Source organism: Neodiprion lecontei, chromosome 6, assembly GCF_021901455.1.
Source record: "Neodiprion lecontei isolate iyNeoLeco1 chromosome 6, iyNeoLeco1.1, whole genome shotgun sequence".
NCBI classification, from domain to species: Eukaryota; Metazoa; Arthropoda; class Insecta; order Hymenoptera; family Diprionidae; genus Neodiprion; species Neodiprion lecontei.
Genome location: NC_060265.1, coordinates 30,934,589 through 30,955,764, shown reverse-complemented (window position 1 = coordinate 30,955,764; position 21,176 = coordinate 30,934,589). Strand labels below are relative to the sequence as shown.

Here is a 21,176-nt window from a genome sequence, read left to right as displayed (position 1 = left end):
TATACATTCGAGTCTGTGTACCTAGGCTAGGTTAGTAAGTTTCTCGAGGTTTACAGTTACCGAACGGCAGGTGAAATGAAAAGTATTCGCCCAACGTCTGATTCAGGCGTCTCGATACCTCTACGCATATTACACGCCCTCGGTATTTCCGCATCTCAAACAACGCGAGTCAACACTGATTACCATAATTTAGAAAACTGTGACTCATTTTTCTCTCCTCGCTTCATCGGAAAGACTAATTTTCGTTTCGGAATTCCCGCACTGTAATTTCGAAACCACGTGCTTCGAGTGCTGAGTCAATTCGCGGTTGCTTTCGCTCTTGTTATTTCACTAGAGTTAGATTTATTTGAAGGTACAGACGTCTGTGACAGCGGATGGAAATCGTGCAGGATACGTATCACTGATTACCGATCGCGAATGGATGACGAATCAGCGAATTTCAGAGTCCGATTATCGCGATCGAAGCATCACCGTGCACATCGCTGCATAACCCCATCGGGCGAACGGCGATAATATATGTTTCAATTAAAATTTTCTCCCTCGAACTTGTCGGTCTCTCGACCCTGCCGTGTAACGATGTTCGACACGCCAGTTGACTCGACTCGATCCAAGGCAACGATCAACCGGTGGCTTGATTGAGATTAATCGTTCTTTCACTTCGTATCAATTTCCACCGACAGTGCACGCGGGCTTGAAGGACGTCGGCTAAACTGGTCCACCTACCCTGGTTGATCGGTACCGCGGCAGCTGTTGCAATTCCACGTGTGATCTCTGATATCGTAGACACACGCTTCAGGAACGTTGTGTAGGTGAATGAAAATAGATCCAAGCCAAAGGAAAGGGAAGGAGAAATAATCATCCGGAGCCGATGCCTCGAAGATCGCCGTGAAATATGGATAGAAGAATACATATACCTAACGTCTATGGCGATGGGCTTGTTAGATATTGTTTATGGACGGGGCGGAGTGATTTACGGAAAATTCAGGTGACGCATGGGCTGCGGTGATTCTGGCAGGTGTTAATTACTCGCGATAAGATCATTGAGAGGCGGTGCAATATTACTTGAGGAGAAGGATAGAGTCGAACCTTATAACCGCGCGCGTTGCAGTGCAGTCGGAGTGAATAGCCCAATAAATCGTGGATGGATGCGTTCCCGCAGCCGAGTAAGGCTCGTCTTTGCTAATGGGCATATCAGAAATCACGGAGTTCGATGCCGAGGCTCCTCGGGATAGATTTAAGCCCCTTCACGGCGAAACGCCAATACGTACGCCGCTTTCCACGCACCGTCCCGAAGTCAGGCACCGGTTCGCTTCGTTATGTCCATGTGACTCTAATGCCGCGTAATTGTAAGATGGAGACACGCGTGAGAGATCGAAGAGCGATGCCCGCTGGATATCGGCAGCTTCTGCCGAAAATCGGAGACGCTTATACTTACGTACTTCTTGCTTTCCAGTTAATTCGCGCAGGTGGCGAAGAATTTCTCAGGTTTGGGGCGCAAAGCAGAAGCGATTTGTCGATATAAAATGAATCTAACGCGCCCAACGAGGCCGGCGTCGAATTCCGCAGCCCTGCGACACCGTAGGTACAGAGGACGATAATTCGATGCAGAAGCTGGTTTGACTCAGGCGAAGAACCGTTGCTCCAAGTGCACGAGCGCGGTGCATTAAGTGCCGATAATCCATTGCGTGGTGAGCGACGACTGTCCTGGAAAACTAACACCCGAAGCGATCGAATCCAATCGAGTCCATCGAGGACTGCGGTGATCGAGACCCCGTGGAAAAAGAGACGCGGACACGTACGTTATACCTAGGTTAGATAGTTTCAGGAGGAGTTGCACGCGATATTCAGCCGCGTTGCACGCGTTGCTCGTCCCGGAAACTCCTCACCAAGGCGAAGACTTATCGTGCAATTGATCGTGTAGTTCCGATAGAGCTAATGCTCGAAAAAATGTGTCGATAACAGGCAACAAGAAAGTCTAGATTCTCGGACACGCCGCCTGACCCCGCTCGGATTGTGGCTACTGAAATAAGAACAATATCAGTGCGGAGTTAGCGATTGTCTGGTAATGGTGAAAGGACGCCTTCCAATCGCGAATAATCGATAATAAATGGTCGAGGCTTGGTGAAATGATTGAGATAAAAAATAAAAAAAAACGTCGAACGCTTCGTGAATATTCGAACGGGTGATTCGGATAAGTTGGCGTGAATCCGCAGGACGGCGCGATTTTAACGCGAAAGAAACAGAATGGCGGAAAAAGCTCGCCGTTTCTAGCGGTGCCATAAATTTCACTTGAGTACCAAGTAAGCCGGCCGATACTTGGGTCCCGATCGCTTAAAATGGTAAAGAAAGATTTCTAACTGGGGACAAAATGGCGAGCAGACGTTGCGGCAGAATCCAGCCTTGCCAATCACTCATTCAAATCTCCGGCAGTCTCGGTGTTTCTCCGCGTCTGTTTACTCCGGGCGTTCATCGATCTACGAGATAATCCGATCTAATCCACCTCCGGCCAGAATTCCGGTCCCGTCCTATCTCGCCGCGAGCTGCCCGGTGTTTTCCCCCCTTTTCTAGTTCTGTCATCTAGGTTTCTCGCCCGCATCATGACCGAGTGGACGAAGGAAAGAGAGCTCGCGCACGCCACGGAGTTGCTTCCTTCGCATGCTCCGCGTCGCCGGGATCAGCCCACCGGGCAAAATTATACCACGTGTAAAAATAATTTGAAGGCAAATTAAAAACTGAAATAGAAATAAATGAAAATAAGTTGGCACCACCACGCGATGGGAGGAGCTCGCGCGACGTATCTAATGATATACGGCGAGGCTGATTGTGAGCTACTCCGGGAGATCATCTGGCGGAATGCTCGTAGCACGAACCTCGCGGAGGTGAGCCTTGCAGGTATGTCGTGTCGTGTGTATGTACGGAGGGAACGAGGATGAGGACGAGGAAGAGGAAGAGGACAATGACTCGTGCCCTTGACACAGTTCTTAGGATGCACCGCGTGCACTGCACGCGCGCCTTCTCGTTCTTGCTCTCGTTCTTGTCCTCCTCGTCGTCCTCGTCGTCGTCGTTTCCGATGAGCGGCCAAGATAGGACGGAGAGCCCGTGAGCTCGGCCGTCGCGTGGTTCGTACGACGCTCGAGCACGCATGCTGGTGTGAGCTGAGGTAAATGTGTGTAAGCGAACCGGGTCTCTCTCTCCTTTCTATGAGTACGTGTTATAGGTACTATTAGCGTTGATCACGGTAATTACACGCACGCAGGATGGACATGGGACTAAATACTTTCGACCGTTCAGATCCCTTCCACCTTCTATCTCTCTTTGGCATTAACGGTTTCTGTCTCATTTTCTACATCGTCGCAATGCTGGCAATTCCAACCAGAGGAGATGTGCCAGGGTTCAATTGTTACTAAATAATCAATAAACTGTCGAGTTGTCGGGCTTCTGTTGGGATCAAACTTTCTACTAGGTATAGCTGGTGTGCCTCCAGGGCTTTTATAACTTGTGTATACACGTGTATAATGTGTGTATATACATTTTATACATAGGTGTATACGTGATAATTTCATTGAATCTTGCTCAGGTTTAATTCGTTCCGTGCACACGATGATCAGAAATAGTGGTATTATAATTAGACAGCTTATCCGCCGAGTGCCAAAGATATATGTACAGTCAGAGAAAATATGCTTGCCGGTTTTAAAATTTTTCTTCTTCGGCATTTCAACGAGTTAATACGAAAATTGAAGAACAACGTTTCAAGTCCACAGAACACCGATTTGTAGGAATGCGTTTCGACTAATCGTAGTGTAAAGAAGCTCCGCGCTCAGCAGCCGACTAGAAATTCGACCGTGAAAAGATTTAGATTAGGAAGTGGTGAGTGGCTAACGTAGCGCCTAGGACCAGGGCACAAATACTTTCACCTTCCGGACAAAGGACGGTGGTTCCTCTGGTCAAAGAAATGGAGGCAATTAAGACGAACCTGAGAGGTTCACGTGATCGGAGTGATGAACACCTCGAGGGCTCCTCAGCGACGTGACCGACGATGAGCCGAGGGTTCACGAGGGTATCGCTCCGCTGCTCGGAAGTGAATTAAAGAAGGCATTTCCCACTTGTCCAAGTGGGAAAGAAGAGCAACAAAACGGAACTAATAAGCGGCGCTGCACGAGATCCTTTTCTCTCTCGTTACTCCAGTGCGTTCATGTAAGTTTCTTCCTGAAACCGACTCGGCTGTTACATGGTCGTCAGGGTATAATGTCGTAGCCATACCGATAATTGAACGTGCATGCGCATGGTTATCGTACCGGGGTTTTTTCGTCGTTGTCTTTAATGGGACTGCATTTGCTGCTGACGTTGCTGGGTGTCGGTTGTTCCCGGCTTTATCATTCCAACTGACTTTCTCTAAATTAGCCATGGTAAATGTCACATTCAACTGCATTAGATGGGGCAGGTTGGGCGGACTGATTTTACTTTCAAAACGATTATCTGCCTGTGTCTACGACTCGGGTTGGTAGGTACCTACCTACGATTTGTCGGAGGTTCAGGAAGATCGCTGGATTTGGAAGAATCGCGATAAACTCATTAAAAATTATTGCGAGGTGTCGATTTATGTCAGAGATATTACATGCGGAATCGATTCCTCGGCAGGTGGTGCAAATCGAGCAGTGCTCTAAACTTGTCGTGAGGTTTCAACTAAAATTTACCGCTGCCACGGCGTAAACTCGATGGTCGCAAATCATAGTTTAACGAGTAGTCCGGTGGACTTTAAAGTTCACAGGTCGGCGCGGAGCGGAGCTGACGATGTAATCAACCGACACAGGATCAGAGGGCTGCACTCTCTCTCTGCCTAAAGCAGTAGAACAGACTAGAGCAAGTAAATTTCGAGCGGGTGTGACAGACGGCAGAAGAATGCGACGCTCGCCCAAAAATTATCTACCATCAAACTCTAACCGAGTCAGGAATATCCCGTCCTTTCCGAGATACGGACATCACCTCTTCTCTCTCTCTCTCTCTCTCTATACGTTCATGAACAGTACGGACGAGCCTCGACTTGAAAATTGAACCACACTCGTCCCGAGACCCGTGCCAAGCAACGCAGGAAAGTAAAAGCGACTCTTTAGTTGAACGGTGAATCGTGAAAGTGTGACTCGTGTACCTAGAAGACATGTAGGTACCGGGTCTCGACGAGCAACCCCGGAGTTTTTCTGAATCTTGGGCTGACAATGAGCCACTGCTCATCAACGTCGTGGTAGTTCCATCGACTTCGTAGATCCGGAGCTACGTTATTGTCTTCGTCATTCAAACGGATATGGGAGAACTTGGAGGCGATTAGAGATGGCTGTTATCCTCCACGAATTATTGAGCATTGAAATTGAAATTTCGCCGTGTTTTATTATCCCGAGGCACGCATTGGCGCGGCTGCTGCATCCCCGGGGCGATGAAGCGTGAGGCCGAACTTTCCAAGAGGAAATTAGGAACGTCCCGCACGTGGACACGAGCGGCTTCGTCCAACTCGAGAGGCCTGCGACGACGATCGGCCTCGTGGGAAGACGGTCACCTTTCAGCGAAATCTGCAAACGAATCAGCCGAGAGAAGGAGGAGATCCTGGGAAAAAAAATTCGGCTCGCAAATATATGTATAGGTATAACCAAAATCCGAAGGAGATTTAATTCTCGATAGTGATCCCAGACGGCCCTTAAAAACTTTCAAGCCCGGCCGTACTTAATTACAGGGTGTAGCGTCTTATCGTTTACAGCCACGACTTCCTTTACTTCGTCGTCTTCTTCTTTTTGCATCGTCCAAGGATCGGCTACGCATATTTTACACATTCTTCCGGGCAGGTGCTTTGCAATTTCAATCGATTTTTCGCAACGCGTAGTTTTTGAGTGCCGTAAGTAAAAGAATCCACGAGAATTTGGTGCATACGTCAGGACACCGGCTCCTGTATACGTATAATGAACAATAAATTCAAGTCAATGTTTAGACTACGAGATGTTCGTATCTCGACGAAATTTATGTCTGCATTAAAGTTGTTCTTTGCCTGCGTCTTGTGGAAGCATGTATTACATCAATGAAATTCCATCACGAAACATAATCTGAAAGGCTACACTGTGAATTCGCCGCTATTTAATTTGATCATTATAGTCCATTCTATTCTGGACAATTGGCGATCGCGATGCTGGATATCAGATGAGGAAATGCATGCAGCGGGATTTTCGGGTTCTATGCCAGTTCCGCCAGTTCATCATCCGCCAGAAATTCAAAAACCTTTACCGTAGGTGGCGACACGTAACTGCATACTGCACAAAAGATCTGGAAGAGTGGCGAATAATTCGGTTCTGTCGATCACTTCGCACAGTAATTGCGTTCGTATATGAGAATAGCCCGCAGGAGGTCGTTATACATCATATTTGCCGACCACGACGCCAATTTTCTTTCCCGGATTGGTTTCTGCTCCGACTGCAACGCCAGGGCCTCATCTGGATAATGGACTTGGCCCTCTGTTACCCATCTGTCAATGTGCATTGCACACCTACGTGCATATCAATCACCGAGTTCTAACACACACAGTTCAGCGATGAAAGTCTGCGGTTTGCGAGTCTCTCACCACCGGCGTATCTCTCTCTCTCTCTCTCTGTCGTTGAGTATTGATAAATTTATTCGTGCTTAAACATAAGTTATGGAAATTACCGCTTTTGCGACCAGCCAAACAGTCTCGGCAAGCCATAAGCGGAATATGTTTGGCTGAACGCAAAACGGATCCGTAACTGCAGAGGATGATCGTCAATGCTACTTATTTTTCACATCATAACTTTTAAACAGATTTCATTTATACTTTAATGGTCTCAGTATAGAGTTGACGAAAATTCAGACCGATTGAAATTACTTTGACCGATACTGGCTTGAGATAACTTCAAATAAATTTTCAGCTATCATCTTCTGCAACTAGTGAATATTCGGTGGAAACATCTCGACTGTCACCTTATGTTTCCCATAGCTCTGAGAGCAGGGTTGTGAATAACGTGTCACTTTTTTCAATGTATTAGCGTTTTCATTAGCCAATAATTCTTAACTTTTAATGAAAAATATATCCATTGGCCATTAAATTTCAATTTTCAATGGTAAATAATTTTCATTGAGCACTAAATTTTAATTTTTAATGAAAACCATTTCTATAAAATAATATTAAATTAACGATTAATGCATTACTTTTCGATTAAAAATTTTTACAACCCTGCCCGAGAGTCGTCGAATTTCATTGTCAGTCGAGATGCGGAGATTGTTGTCGTTGCAGTACTCGCGTAGCGTTAGCAAAGGGTTCGAAAGCACGATCATTTTTCATTGACGAGTTTCTAGGGCAAAGAAGAAATTTAAGGTTCGTATCAACACTCGGAAGAAGCGGGTCAATCAAGTCGGTAAAGAATAAACGGATGCTCTGTAGTACGATTGTGAAAGTATAAAGACACGAAAAGAAAATGAAAAAAATGATGGGCCATTGTACATCCGCCAGGCTACTCGAACTCTCGCTCATTGTCAGCTTGTCAACACGGCTAGACGCGTCCATCCTCGGTTGTAATCGAGGAGATAACATCGTAGCTGCAGAGATCAGCTGTAAATCTGAGTGAGCAGCGGAACTCTTTCGAGACGAGATATTTACGGACGATTTCATGGATACCGAGAATGACGATTATTTGTCAGAGAGGTGTCCGTCGTGTCAAGTTTCACCCGAAAACTAGCGACGTCTGGAATCGAAAATGAAGACGCTGCCGCAGATAAAGCGAGTGCACCGGTTATTGACACGCTTAGACCCAATTATTGAGCATTTTATTTTCCGAAATTATAAATTGACGCACAAATTGTGAATTACTCGATAATTAAAACCAATTGCTAGAGGGTTGAACGCTAAAAATGTGTTTTTTGGTAATTTTAGAACTAGGGATCAACCGGGCACAACCAAAAAAGGTCAATAATTGGGACACGGTGGATAGCCGATACGCTTACCTTACCGGTTGAATTTTTATTTCGTTCGCGTGCGTCGCGAGTGCTTGATTGTAAGCCGGAAGTTAGCCGTAGATTTTCTTTCCCTCCGGAATGCATTGTTCCAAGTTATTTTACCTCGGTTTTGATTGCAGGTCGTCCGACCGGCCGCGAGAGAGGGCAGCAGCTATTTTTTAATTGATATAATACCTGCTGCATGATCGTTGCTGGATTGCAGCCATCGCAGCGCATGGCAGCAGTTCGCATCTCGTCTTGTGTAAATATTTTCTTCTCTTTTCTTTCGCATTTGAAAATGGAATGTTGATATGTGTGCGGCTGGCGCTGCGCTACAGATGTGGAGGGATTTCTTGGCGTGTGAAAAAGGAAGCCGAGAAACCCTGCTTGTCTAGAATTGTATATGTTACGAGCGCTCGCATAACTCCGCGATCGTTTGCAATCAGTGGTAATAATTTGACGCTAATTACCCGGGGCATATTGCAATGTATGTATAGCAGGGGTTAATCACTCAGCTCGCACAGACGTACTACACCTCATCGCCAATGGTGCGGTACAATTTTTCCTTCCATTGGATTTATTCATTGCTTCGCGTTGCTTGTTCCGATTGTCTCGGCTTTTATTGTGAGGCAATTACGCGACCTCGAACAAACGGGACTGAAGATATAAGTTACATACCTAATCGACTCGTTAGACCTTCGGATCTTCTTCCCCGTTACCAGGCTGATCATCAGTCAGCAGTGATCATTCGCCACCTCTGGCACCGCGAGATAAATATAAGCTCGCGGAAAGACGCATCGTCGGCAACGAAGACGCCGGTGTCTGTGAAACTGAATTAATCCATTCGTCGAGAAATTCTGATCACCTGAACGACCGCTTGATTTTTTAATATTTTTTTTATTTTATCGAGATAATTGAAAAATTCCCGGCCTGTTAGTTCATTACGATATGCGGCTCTTTTGAATTTGCAATTTTCTTCTTTGCTTCGTGCGGTGCATTTTCGCAATTCGTGACCTTGGGCGATGGATGCAAGGAGACTTTGATGATCGGGAGAATGAGCAAGAGAGGCGAAGGGAGAGGAGGAGCGAAAGAGTGCAAGGCGAATACAAATAGAGAGTGAGAGAAGGAGAGAGAGTGAGATGGAGAGAAATCGAGAGAGAAAGAGGTGGTGTCCGTTAAGCCTTCGGTCAGCCCCCGTTAAAGAACCGTCTTTGCAGCAAAGCCTCAGTGTCCGCGACGTCCTCGTGCCGAGCGATACTCGCGCTCTTCGACAAGCTGCTTCGGAAGAACGGAAGGTGGTGCGATCCGCCGCAACTTCCGGCGGGAGCCCGACGCGTTTTAAATTCCTCAAATCGTTCAGAGCTACGAGTTCGACGAAAATTATCCAGTGAATACCGTACTTCACGAACGAGTAAATGAATCACGTTCAAGTATACCACCATATAATACCATTGCTAATGGAATTCGTTCCGGCGTTTTAACGAGCGAATAAATTACCGGCTCTACAACGTTAAAAAGAGAAAATAAATATCACCACTAAAATGATACGGGGGCACGTCGATGTCGGGGACGTTCACTGTCTGTGTCGCAATGAGAAAAGTATTTTCGGAGTAAACCGCTTCGTAGGATAGCAGCATCAGGTATTTTCTTTATTTCTTTTTTTTTTTAACTCCTTATAATGTTTTGAAGCGATACCAATTATATCGAAACTACTTGTCAGTGTGGAAAGAAACATTGTCATTTTAATTCATGGATTTGTAAACAATTGTAATCTATCTATAGGTACCGCGAAACAAGTTGTAAGTCGCGATTCGTGTCGAGGTGGACTAAAAAAACGATTGCAGGTACATGTGTTTGCCAGACTTCGAAAGATTTTTTTCCCTCGCTTTCGTACAGATTTTACCGCTACGAAATAAATTTTCGTCTATGAAGAGAATCGCCAGAGTGAATTTATAAGGCACGTTACACAATAATGTAGTACCTGCAGAATCGCAAACTCTGACCGAATTTAAAATCGGTGGGTACATGTTTCATTCGCGTTGTTACCGGATGGTAATTTTTTACTCATATCTTATTTTTTCGTGTTGCAAAAACCCGAGACGTGTTCTCGAATGATGATGAGCATGGTCGGACGTACAACCGCGAGAAATTTGCATTTCGCACATTAACATTATCTCGGCGCGGCTACCTGCGTCTTCGCCTTTCAAAAAATGGTGACAACGGAAAATAACTAACTATGTCTACTGTGCGTGTTATACTATCGATTCTAACACGTCGCCGGTACGAGTCCGCACCCGTAAAGAACTTGATTCTAGAACTTGACCCAATTCGTTGACTCTTTATCGGCAAATCGTTGGTCGGATCACGTTAATGTTGAATGAAAACATACGGATATCTGGTTTTCACTCTAAGGACCTCCGTCAATTCGTTCCGCAGACATAACGGATTGCCAGATTACGAATCTCTAATTTGTCCCAATGACCGACCCGCGCCTCGACCGATAGCCTGATTTGACATTTTCGACATAGGAAGGAATAAGAATTTCATTCGAACCCTTCCGATCGGTCGGGTCCCTCTTCACCATACGCTATTCAGCTGACACTCATCTGCGAAATTGGAGCACCGAATGTGTCGATCAAAATTTAAGTTTAATCAACGTTAAAATCATGTTTCTTCACTGGACGTGATAACATAATCCACCCGAGGTGTCGAGCTAACGGTACGATGACATGTAATTAAAACGAGATGTTAATCGAGATGTGTATAATTAAAAAATCAAACGCTCGATCACCGACCGGTTAGACGGCATTAGCGCTCAATTGTCCTTTTAGCAAAATACCCGCGTAAGCGGTGAATGGATTCGAAAGACAACTAAGAGGTGGATCGGAGGAATCTATTCATGCGGAAGCGTAACGTTTTCTGGTAATCGAAACCATTCGAAAGGCAGGATTAATTAGAAATCTTGACTTGAACGTGATTGCAGCGTTGGAGTACCGACCTTCATACATAGTCATTCGAAAGTCTGTAACAATCGGTAATCAAATGGTATTACAGATATTCGCTTTGCCCTGGTCACGCCAATGTTACCTCGGTGGTAGGTAGACTCGGGGTGTGTCCAGCACGGAAACTAGTCGCGGGCTATTCATAGAGTTAATGGACGATCATGGTCCGGCGCTAATCGCGTACTATACTTATGTATGAAGCGGCAATAATTACCAGCAACAAAGATGCAGCTGTAAACTCTTCTCAGAGAGTTCGATTTTCGCGGTCTGAATCGATCTGAACTAGACACGTTGCGGGTTGCTAGGAACGCCAACGTCTTCCTCTTTCGCCCTCTGATCCTGTAGCAGCCACGGGAGTGCATGAAAGATTATAATTTCCTGCGAGGTATTCTCTTCATTCAGCTATGCAACGAATGGAAGAAAATCGGGGTAAAGAAAAATAGTCAATTGACTTCCGATCTCTCGACGTCTCGTCGTGACTCGATAGCCGTTTCTGCAAACTATCGCCGGTCAATCGTTCTACTCACAAGACTAAATATCATCGTAAAAGTCGCGCTTTTTGTAGGTAACCGTACGTCGAGCTCTCGCGATCAATGAGGATGTCGCGTTGGTTCAGCTCGACTGTTACGCTGCAGTAAAACTTCGAAATGTTACTGTTGTTGTTACTGTACTGTTAGATACAGTGCTGTCCATGTCGGACCGTTCGCCACGTATATCCGGAGGAACAAAAAGTCCCGCGGTTGATACAGTGGACAGCGGCGCGGTGCTCTCGCTCCATTGTATGTCTCTTCCTCTTCCTTTTTCTTACTCGTCGTTTTCTCTCCTCCGGCTTTTTACTCATCGTCGTCTTCTTCTTCCTTATTCTTCCCTTCCTTTTCGCGAGCAAAATCGTACAGGCTCGCTAGCAATCAGCCAAAGTGGTCGCTTGTCGGGTAACTGGATTGAACAACGTACCGAGCAAATCGAGCACTGCAACAGTCTCGAGATCCTAACCGCCACCCTATGCTCGCACCTTTTTCACGCCCCATTATTTCATCCTACTCAATTATCGAAGGCGAGGAGAAAAAATAAACGAGAGTCAAAAGAAGCTCAACATCGGTGTACCAGACCAATCATTTTTAATTCAAATCCGTGTAAATTGAACATGAATAAATTTCGTGTTTTGTGTATAACGCGGTTGCTCCTGAGTCTTCCATTGTTAGGAAATTCGATTCACTGCTGGGCTTTATTATAAATAAATAATAAATTAATAAATAGATAAAACAAGTGCACCTCTGCCTATTGGCGCAATGGGGAAAACAATGAAATTCCACGATCAATTCCACCGTTTTTCTTGACTTTATCATAAACCTAAAATCTTGCGCTCTGATTGGTTTATCATAATAGATTTACCACGAAGCGAAAACGTACCCTCTTAATGCACACGAATCCATTTTGCTCCATAGCATATTGCAATACTCGGGAAAACACGTTTAATAGTCAAAATAGAATAATGATTGCTCGATCACTGGGAAGTAAAGCTTCCTAGACTTTGATCGTTGGAATCCCGGAATTGGTTGGATCAACCGATTGATCGCTCCTGGCAACAGAAAGCCGCTTGCTTCAAAGTGGACGATTACGCGGCAGGATGATCGTCGCGGAACTGATTCACATCTTCTGCGAACTACTGGGCGTTACCCAGCATGCTGCTGGTCACTCACGTAGCCAAGGCTTTAACAACTTGTATCAATTACGTTATGGGTAGCGCCATTCGTACCACTGTAACTGGGATCTTCCACGTTTTTCGCATAACTTTTACGGCGGAACTGAACGGGGGAAAATCGCCTTGTAACAAACCAGCGAATTGAATCTTTGATCATAGATTTCCAGTAACTCCGTCATTTACCGCGGTATCGCCTAGGCGTTATATTCAATTAATTATCAACTCAAATCACGTCCGAGGACTTCCATCCCCCCCTGCACGTGTTCTTGGGTCGTCAACTCGTCCGCCACACACTGAGTCGGCCGAGTTGTAGATTATACGAATCCAGGTCCGTTATAGAACGTCCAAACGACATGAACGTCAATTACCGTTTGGTTCCCGCCTGCAACAAAGGACCCCGCAGAATCCTTATGGAAATTGGCTGCCGGTCGAGTTAGCTGAATTTTCAGTATCTAGTGTAGGTATACCCTCCTGATCAAAAGTTCTCACGAACACAAGTCCCAGAAATCATTAATTTCAAAGATATAGGCTTTGGAAGGGGGGTGTGTGGATTTTTTAATATCTATGGATTAAGCGATTTTTACGAATTACAAAGCTTCAAGGGGGACTTGAAATCAAATATGTCAATCAAAAACAGCACAGCCGATTCGCAGAAACTCCACAGACGCGTGAAAACCGGGACCAGTCGATTACTGCAAGAGTCGGAGGGTCTCGTTCTTCACGCGAAATCTGACGTTGTACCTCCTTCCGGTAAACCAGTGACTTTATGATTGGAATCAATGCATTGATGCAATCAGTCACAGCCTCCTGCCTATCTTCAAGAATTAACCGTGTATTTTTTTCAGTGATTTTATTGATTTCAAGTCCCTTTGAAGCTTTATACTTCATGAAAATCACGAAATCCATAGATATCAAAAAATTTGGACACCATTCTTCCGAAGCCTGTGTCTCGAAAATTACTAACTTTTGGGACTTTTATCCATGAGAACTTTTGATCGGGAGGATATGTACCTACTATAATATCCTGAATATCCAGCCAATTCGACCGAGAGCGAATTTCCATAAGGATTCTGCGGGGTCCTTTGTGCAAACACATACGATGCAATTCCACCAAGAAGTTACTGAACGGAATTGAAGGCAAAATCAGTCCCGCTTTTCACACGCAAGTATTATCTTCATCTTTCGCACCTAGATTCTTTCGTCGAGGGGACATTGACACGTGAGTCGAAACCTGCTTGCCTACAAGGGTCACTCGATACTGTTGCATACCTACCTAACACTTGCCTTTGAACTCGAAAGGCTGCCGTTATCGATCCCTGGGGCTTCGCGTGCGTTGACTCTGATCAGGTTCCAAGGCGATGCCAAATATCTGGTGCACCGGGAAGGCCTGCGTTATCGGGCCTGCATTTTAACAAGGAATACGTCATAGAACGCCGTATACATGACACACATAATTACGTGAAGGATGATGCAGGTGAAATTAACGTCCGGAAATAACTTATGTTACATGACAGTGTCTATTTATTCCGTAGTTCACGACGTCTTTCATTATTTGAACGGATCTGTGATACTTGGCTTTAAAGTGTTCATTTCAATGGCCGTGGGCACAATTTTCTCTATTGTTAATAAATGTGAAGTGTAAAGGCCGCTACGTGAGAACGTGAATGTAACAAAAACTCGATGCATATTCTCGATTTTTGCCTCTTTCGACATTTATTTATTTTCATTTACCATCTCATAACTTTTTCCTCTTCTCTATGTACTCAATTGGTCGTTTTTCCAACATGTACTTAAGTCTTCCGTAAACCGAACTATGACCGTATAGCTTCAAATTTTAAGGACGATTACCACCGAGACTGATTCATTTCGAACCACTGTTGCATCTAGATCTTGATACGATTGCTGCCTACCTACAACCGGTGATCCAATCTCGAGTTATCGAGTTTCAAAGTGAAGCCGAAATAACTTCAGTACTATTCGTATCGTAATTTCACTCTCGCAACTGCATTAATGAAATGAAGCGTTACGGGAAGCACTAGACCTGACTCTGGTTCTTATCCATGGCACACTTTAGATAATGAGAAACAAATCTATTTCCCGTGTAGAATAAGAGAAAGAAAAAAACACGGTCAGCGTCTCTCGTATCAATTTTGATTCGAATTACTCGTATTCGTGTCAGTTTTTGCTGTGCTTTTGTACTCGCGCGATTCCCTGACGTGCACGGCGGCGGTCCACTTCCAGTCAGCTATTTCCCGCAATATCGGCACGGCGGAGCGTCGCTTGCTTTACTCGCGAGTTTACTTCGTCATGTATCGGGAGCATCGAGATGTTACGCCATACCCAGCCCAATGGGCTATATAATGTAGACACCCGACTAGCGATGGCTTTGATCAATCGTCGAACAAGAAGGAGGCGGATTTGTTGACCCAGCGTCAGGTGTGGCCTCATGCCTTTCGAAACAGGCCATTCCACGTGAGTGACGTAGAGCAGCGTTTGGATTGAGAAAAGGGGTGAGAGAGACGGCAGTGCGGTTACGAACAAGAAGAGCCTCAGCATCATTCCAGAAAAGTGGAAAAGTTATGACCGAGTAAATCAATCGGCAGACCATCGACGTCGTGCTCGTTTCTCTCGCTAGGAGGTCGAGACGTTCTTAGGACGTGTGTCTGTGTGTCTGTGTGTGTGTGTGTGCGAGAGAGTATTTGCCGAAGCGCGAGGAGTGAGAGGGGCGAGCGTGTAGTTTTGAAGGGGATCCGCGGAGCGAAGTTTGCCTGGAAGTTGAATTGAATGTCGGCGGTACGAGATCCGTAGAGGCTCGACAAGACGGGCCTGTGTTTGTGCACGAATGTGCCATTCAGCCGGCAATCCTACGGGAGAAAACAATATCTCAGAAGCAGAGCCTTCCTCGAGTCCGCGTGTTCCACCTCTTGTACAGGTGTTTTATGAGTTATAGCAACTCTGTCTGCGCGTCAGGCCGATCCTCCATTTCCATAACTCTATTACCTATCTCCACTTCTATTTACGTCTCCCGTATTCCATCTATGCTCGCATCTACATGCATATCATCTTGTTCCAGTTGAATAGGCGGCGAGAATTTTTCGTTCCCGCGTTCCTTGAGTGATGCACATGTACGAAGTAAGGTTAGTGTATGACCAGTTATTGACCCTGTCCCAATTATTGACCTTTTTGCTGCGCTTGTTTGATCCTTAGTTGTAAAATTGCCATAAAATAAATTTGTTGTGTCTAACCGTGCAGCAATTGGTTTTAGGCATAGAGAAATTTACAATTTGTTTCTCCGCTCGCAGCTCGAGGCCAGACTCGTTGTACTAGTCGAACCCATTTTTCCTTCTACTGCAGCGTCACGTCGTCCAAGCTGTACTTGAGACAAACTCTTTAATCATTTACAGACGCTGCGAGACCAGCTGATGAATTACCCTCGGTACCGAAAACTCTTCAAAAATCTTTGATTGCTCAAGCGTATAGAGTCCGTGGTTGCATGCGTGCGCTTCTTCAGCAACAATATTCCCCGCCTCACTTTCGAATTCCGTCTGGTGCGCCGTTACGCGTGCGACGTATGATGTGCACCAGCAACTGCAGGCTCTCTGGTCCCTCTGAGTGAGTCCTCCTGAGGTCTGGCAATCGGATGCAGTCGAAACTTATGTGATTGAAAGCCGAAATGAATCTCCAGCTTAAGTGCAGTTCGTTCCATCAATCTCAAGCAAGAAATCTTGGTGCCTGCATATAATGCGATTCCTGCAGCGGTCGAAGCATTCAAACGTTAACCTGCAGTATTCGTGGTGCGGTATAAAATTTGTCGAAGTGGGCGTGGTTAGCTGATGGGAGAGTCTTTCTCTCCCTCCTCACTTTGATAGATTATGCACATCTTTCGCGCACACATAGGCAATATGCTTCTTAGTTTTTATTATTGCTACCTTGACGTTATAACTGCACGCTGTGTTTCTTAATTAGTTTACAATGGGCCAGCAAATGAAATGAGGGACTTTCTAAAAAATTACTGAAATCTCTGAGCTCGTCTCGCTCGATATCGCGTCACGGGTGTATACCTATGTGTGCACACTCTATCGGTCATATGGACTTCGTACGCCATACGCACCGTGTTGTACAACGTATACACACCTACTTAGTGCGAGCTCCCCGTCCGCATCCGGTTCCTCGCTAGCTTCTATAAGCGGAGCAATAATTAAACACACACAGCCTTCGGCAACCTCTCTTCTCACAGCGTCATCTTACGAGCTGCTAATTTTTCATTCGCTTATTTCAATATCCAAATGCGAACCTTCCGTTCATTGAATTATGAACTGCCGGTTGGTTTCATTGAAAAATCAGTTACGTACCTACAACTTTTCACCAGACGGAATCGGAATCCTGGATTATACTCGAACTCTTGACCCTCGAATCGCAAAATCGAAGACAAACGGAATCCATTACATCCAGAGTTCAAACTGTAATTGAAGAAACTCTAGAAGCCTTCAACGAATTCCGGCAACCAGCTGGGCCGGAGATTTAAACACGTCAGGGCATAATATGGCATATTACACACGCGTGCACGCGTCTATATATTGGTAAACGTACGTACACGAGGTATATACGTGCTCGTAATTACGTCGGTGATATTTTTTCCCAAGGTTTTGTTGTTTTCTTCGCCATCTTACCCGCGTTGGAAAGCCTTCGGGAGGCAAGGTGGCTCACGAAGAAGCCAACGAGTAGGGGAAGAGGAAGAAGCTGAGGAGAGAGAGAGAGAGAGAGAGAGAGAGGTGATAGAGAACTGGCATTCTTGACCTAGCGATGCGTGACCGAAGACTGCAGAGCGCGATTGGTTCTCCACGATGTGCTTGTAGGTACTTAGCCAAGCACCTCGCCCAAGTCCTGAACGCCGAAGTCCGTGCGAACTTGAAACGTGAGATTCCTTATAACCGGACGGCATGAACGCGGCGTGCATAGCGTTGTTCGACTATCAGAATTTTGAGCTCCGGTAGCGTCGCAGAGGCGCCGGTAGGTTCACGACGAATTCCTTCCTTTCCTCCCTGCATTGCCGTCTTCTTTCCTCTTCTATCTCCCTTTCCTCGCCGCTTCGCCAGCCTCTCTGAACTTAACTGAACTCAAATCAACTCTCACGCAGACGCGAAGATGTTCGCACTGCAGTCTGCAGTATGCATCGTATTTCGGTGCATATAGTGGCCGCTGACCAGCTAACCATCTCGCCTGGAGTAAGAAAGAGTTTGCGGTCGCATGGCCGCGGCTCACTCGGGTTGTGCCAATTTCGTCGAACTTCTCTGAAATACGTAGCTGCAGCCTGCGACCACCGCTGGCTGCAAACCTGCGTGCAGACGTCGACCCTCGGCGTCCTGTATTTCTGCCAGTGAGCCGTCGGGTGCTTTTCGTTTTCCCCGTTGTTAACCGTGTCGTACACGATGTAAAGAGCTCAGGTATCCTCTCCTGCGGGCGGTCATCGATGTTCCACAAAAATTTTCCTAGTACTTTTAAGTGTAAGCCAATATTTGACCACTGGCGTTCAAGTCCCTGCAATGCACCAACGCGGCAGCTATTGAATCTTCTAACAAACCGTTAAGCTACTGACGACGCGCATTATGTCCACAAATATAATAATATGGTGTAGAGGTCACGCAGCTAGCCGTTAAAAACTCCGACAATTAATAATAACGCTCGCTAACAAGACCTGATCAATAGACAAACCTGTAAGACGAGACGTGGCGGGTATGCAGAACTTATCGCGTAACGTGAAGTCAAAGCTCAGATTTAAATGCCAGACTGTTATGGATGATTGCTGATATATATAAATAAATCGAGATAAATTTGCAAGACTTACCACTTGCCGTATTTCTCATTGAGGTTCGTTAAAAATTCTCCACTCTTTCTGGACTCTGTCGTCTGAATTCCAAGGTACTGGATCATGTTCCGAAGATGTGAAGAGTGAACACCCTGAATATACATGCACGGAGGTGTACATACACGGGATTTTCCGCAGCGTATAAATCACGGGCTGGATGTGTAAAGATCATTCTGGCACTAAAATCCGTGTTCGGCAAACGCGGCCACATGCGGGGCACTGTAATTTCTCTCTTGGTTTACACCGCGGCGAACGTTGTACAGAATCAAAGCGTCAAAATATATGCTTATTAAGGAGCACTAAAGAGAAAGAAGGAGGGACAGAGAGAGCGAAAGAGAGAGAGAGAGAAAGGGAGGGATAGCGGTGAACGAGCGGACAGCGAGAAACTCGGATTTACTCGGACACGCAATAGTAATATCGCGGCGTGCAGCAATACCGTGGAAAATAAGCGGGATCGCGCCAAGAATTGCCGGTAGAATCCGAGACGTGACGTCTTAAGTAACGGCGGTGGCAGCGGCGTCGGCGGTGTTGACCACCGGTCAGCCGCTCTGATGAGATTATAACCGTTTGTTGCTCTTCAAACACCGAGCTGATGCTGCTGCATCCACACGGTCGTTTAGCAAATCAGGGGTTACACGTCCGTATCTTGTTACCGTATGTTAGCCTCGGATGACCAGCGTTTCGGACTACCCGAGAGTAGCGAGCGTCACACCCACGCTGTACCAAAGCATCACTCTTACCCACTAATTCCATTGTCACAAGAATTGTTCGCCTTTCGTTTACCCCGTGGTGTCGGTAGGGTACGCTGTTAAAAATTATTGTGAATTTACTATACGCTCACTTTACTAACGAGTTATCAATTTACGAAATCAGGTTGCAAATATACAAATTCGGCGCAGTGATGTAAATTACTTTGCATTTGTCTTAAAATTACATTGAATATATTTTTGATTTTACTAAAATTTATAGAGAAAACACAAAAAAGTAGCTTGAATTTACTAAATTTATTGTATTTTTAAATTGAAAAAACAGTCAATGTATGGTGAATTCACTGTTCCGTATCCGAACAAAACTTCCAATACAGTGTAGGAAGTTCCGTATAGAAACTTTTAACAGTGTAGCAACGAACGGGCGTCACGTAGAGCTAGTTTAGTTAGAGAACTTTAATGGATAACTTCTGAAATCTATTATTATGTGAAAAGTTTTTTTCATCCATACGTAAGTATACATTATATTCAAGTTGACGTATCCAGCAAGAGCAGAATATTAGTTACAATGAATTTAATGACCGTCGTTGTAAAGAAAAATTGGTCAAAGCTGAAGATCAAACAGTTACTGAATTCAAACGATAGCTGAAAACCAATTTACTAGTGATGAGAACATTATACTGACATTATTTACTCCGTTAATACTGCGTGGAGAGAATTGGTAAAGAAGCAATAAAAGTTTCAAAGTAAAAAATTTTTGATTACAGAGCATAATTTAGACTCGGCGTAAAAAATTTCTGTCCTTGTTTAATAGAAAGGTCTTTTCTAAACAATCATAGACCAAAGGGTCTAAAATCCAGGACAGCAGTTGATCTGATTCCCCATCTGACTGCTTTTACTTTAACCGTGTCTAACTGTGCGAAGTGACGTATCATAAATCCAGACTCTTATAGGATTATACTTTGAAAGGCTAGCCTATTACTAAAATAAAATAAAAGCACACTTTCCTCCCTCCCATTACCACGATGCTCGTGGTTTCAGATAACTTGTACGTGTAAATGTAGCATGGCAATGGCAACTTCTGAAAACACAAAACCGACATTTCAAAAATATCATTCGTTTCCCAGATACACCCCAAACTTTTTCGATCCGAGTTGACGCGTTACAGGCTCATAACGACCATTTACCCGGTTACTAATTTGTGGTTATTCTTCATCTTCTTGTTCCAGGGTGCCAGAATGCGGTGGCTCGGATACGTTGCCACGATCCTCTGGTGGTCAGGCATCGCGAGGTCCCTCAGCACGCTGAATCGAGGTCACAGTCAGTATCAACGCAACTAGTATACTTTACCTAATGTACTGATATTTCCGAACGTCGCATAGAAATATAAATAAAACAGGAAAATCGTTGTAACAAGCGAATACGTAAAAAATAACAGCGTAAATCCGTGGAATACGAATGCCGCTTTGATCTCTCGACTTAATTGGCTTTTGCGACGATAGGAACCCGAGCGCAGGGTGAAAGCTGTGATAACTGTAGACAGATAGGCAGGATCATACCTCGACCATTGTCGTTACAATCGCGTCGTTCTTTGATTTCAAGTTCGGTCGTAACATCATCTGCAATAATCCGTCACAGATTACCTCGGCGACCTTAGTTCGGCAAACTGACAAACGCGTTGAACGGTGCAGTATGAATAAGCAGATTTATTCACCCCTTGAGATACATAGATTGCTCAATGTCTGGGTTAGATTTATAAAACTTTGGAAACAAATTTTGTCAAGTTCAAGGTCACGGTCTAGAATTTCTGAGCCTTACCCCTAAGCGTGATTGGATCGCGCGTCGCGTTGGAAAATGTTTATAACGACTTCGCGGGATATAATAGAGCGACAAAGTGAAGAATGAAAGTCTCGTCT

At 45.2% G+C, this 21,176-nt stretch overlaps 1 protein-coding gene across 2 annotated transcripts in view; it reads left to right on the top strand.

The window, feature by feature from the left end:
• LOC107226769 (serine proteinase stubble-like) overlaps nt 1–21,176 on the top strand; it is a 29,207-nt gene that overhangs the window by 2,635 nt on the left and 5,396 nt on the right. The window contains exons 1-2 of one of the 2 annotated variants that reach the window (XM_046743066.1): nt 9,228–9,623; nt 20,490–20,580. In XM_046743066.1, coding sequence (XP_046599022.1) covers nt 20,499–20,580 — 82 coding nt within the window. In that variant the 5' untranslated portion in view covers nt 9,228–9,623; nt 20,490–20,498. Of the gene's footprint in view, nt 1–9,227; nt 9,624–20,489; nt 20,581–21,176 lie in introns of those variants that run through there. The other variant, XM_015667682.2, reaches the window with a different exon arrangement.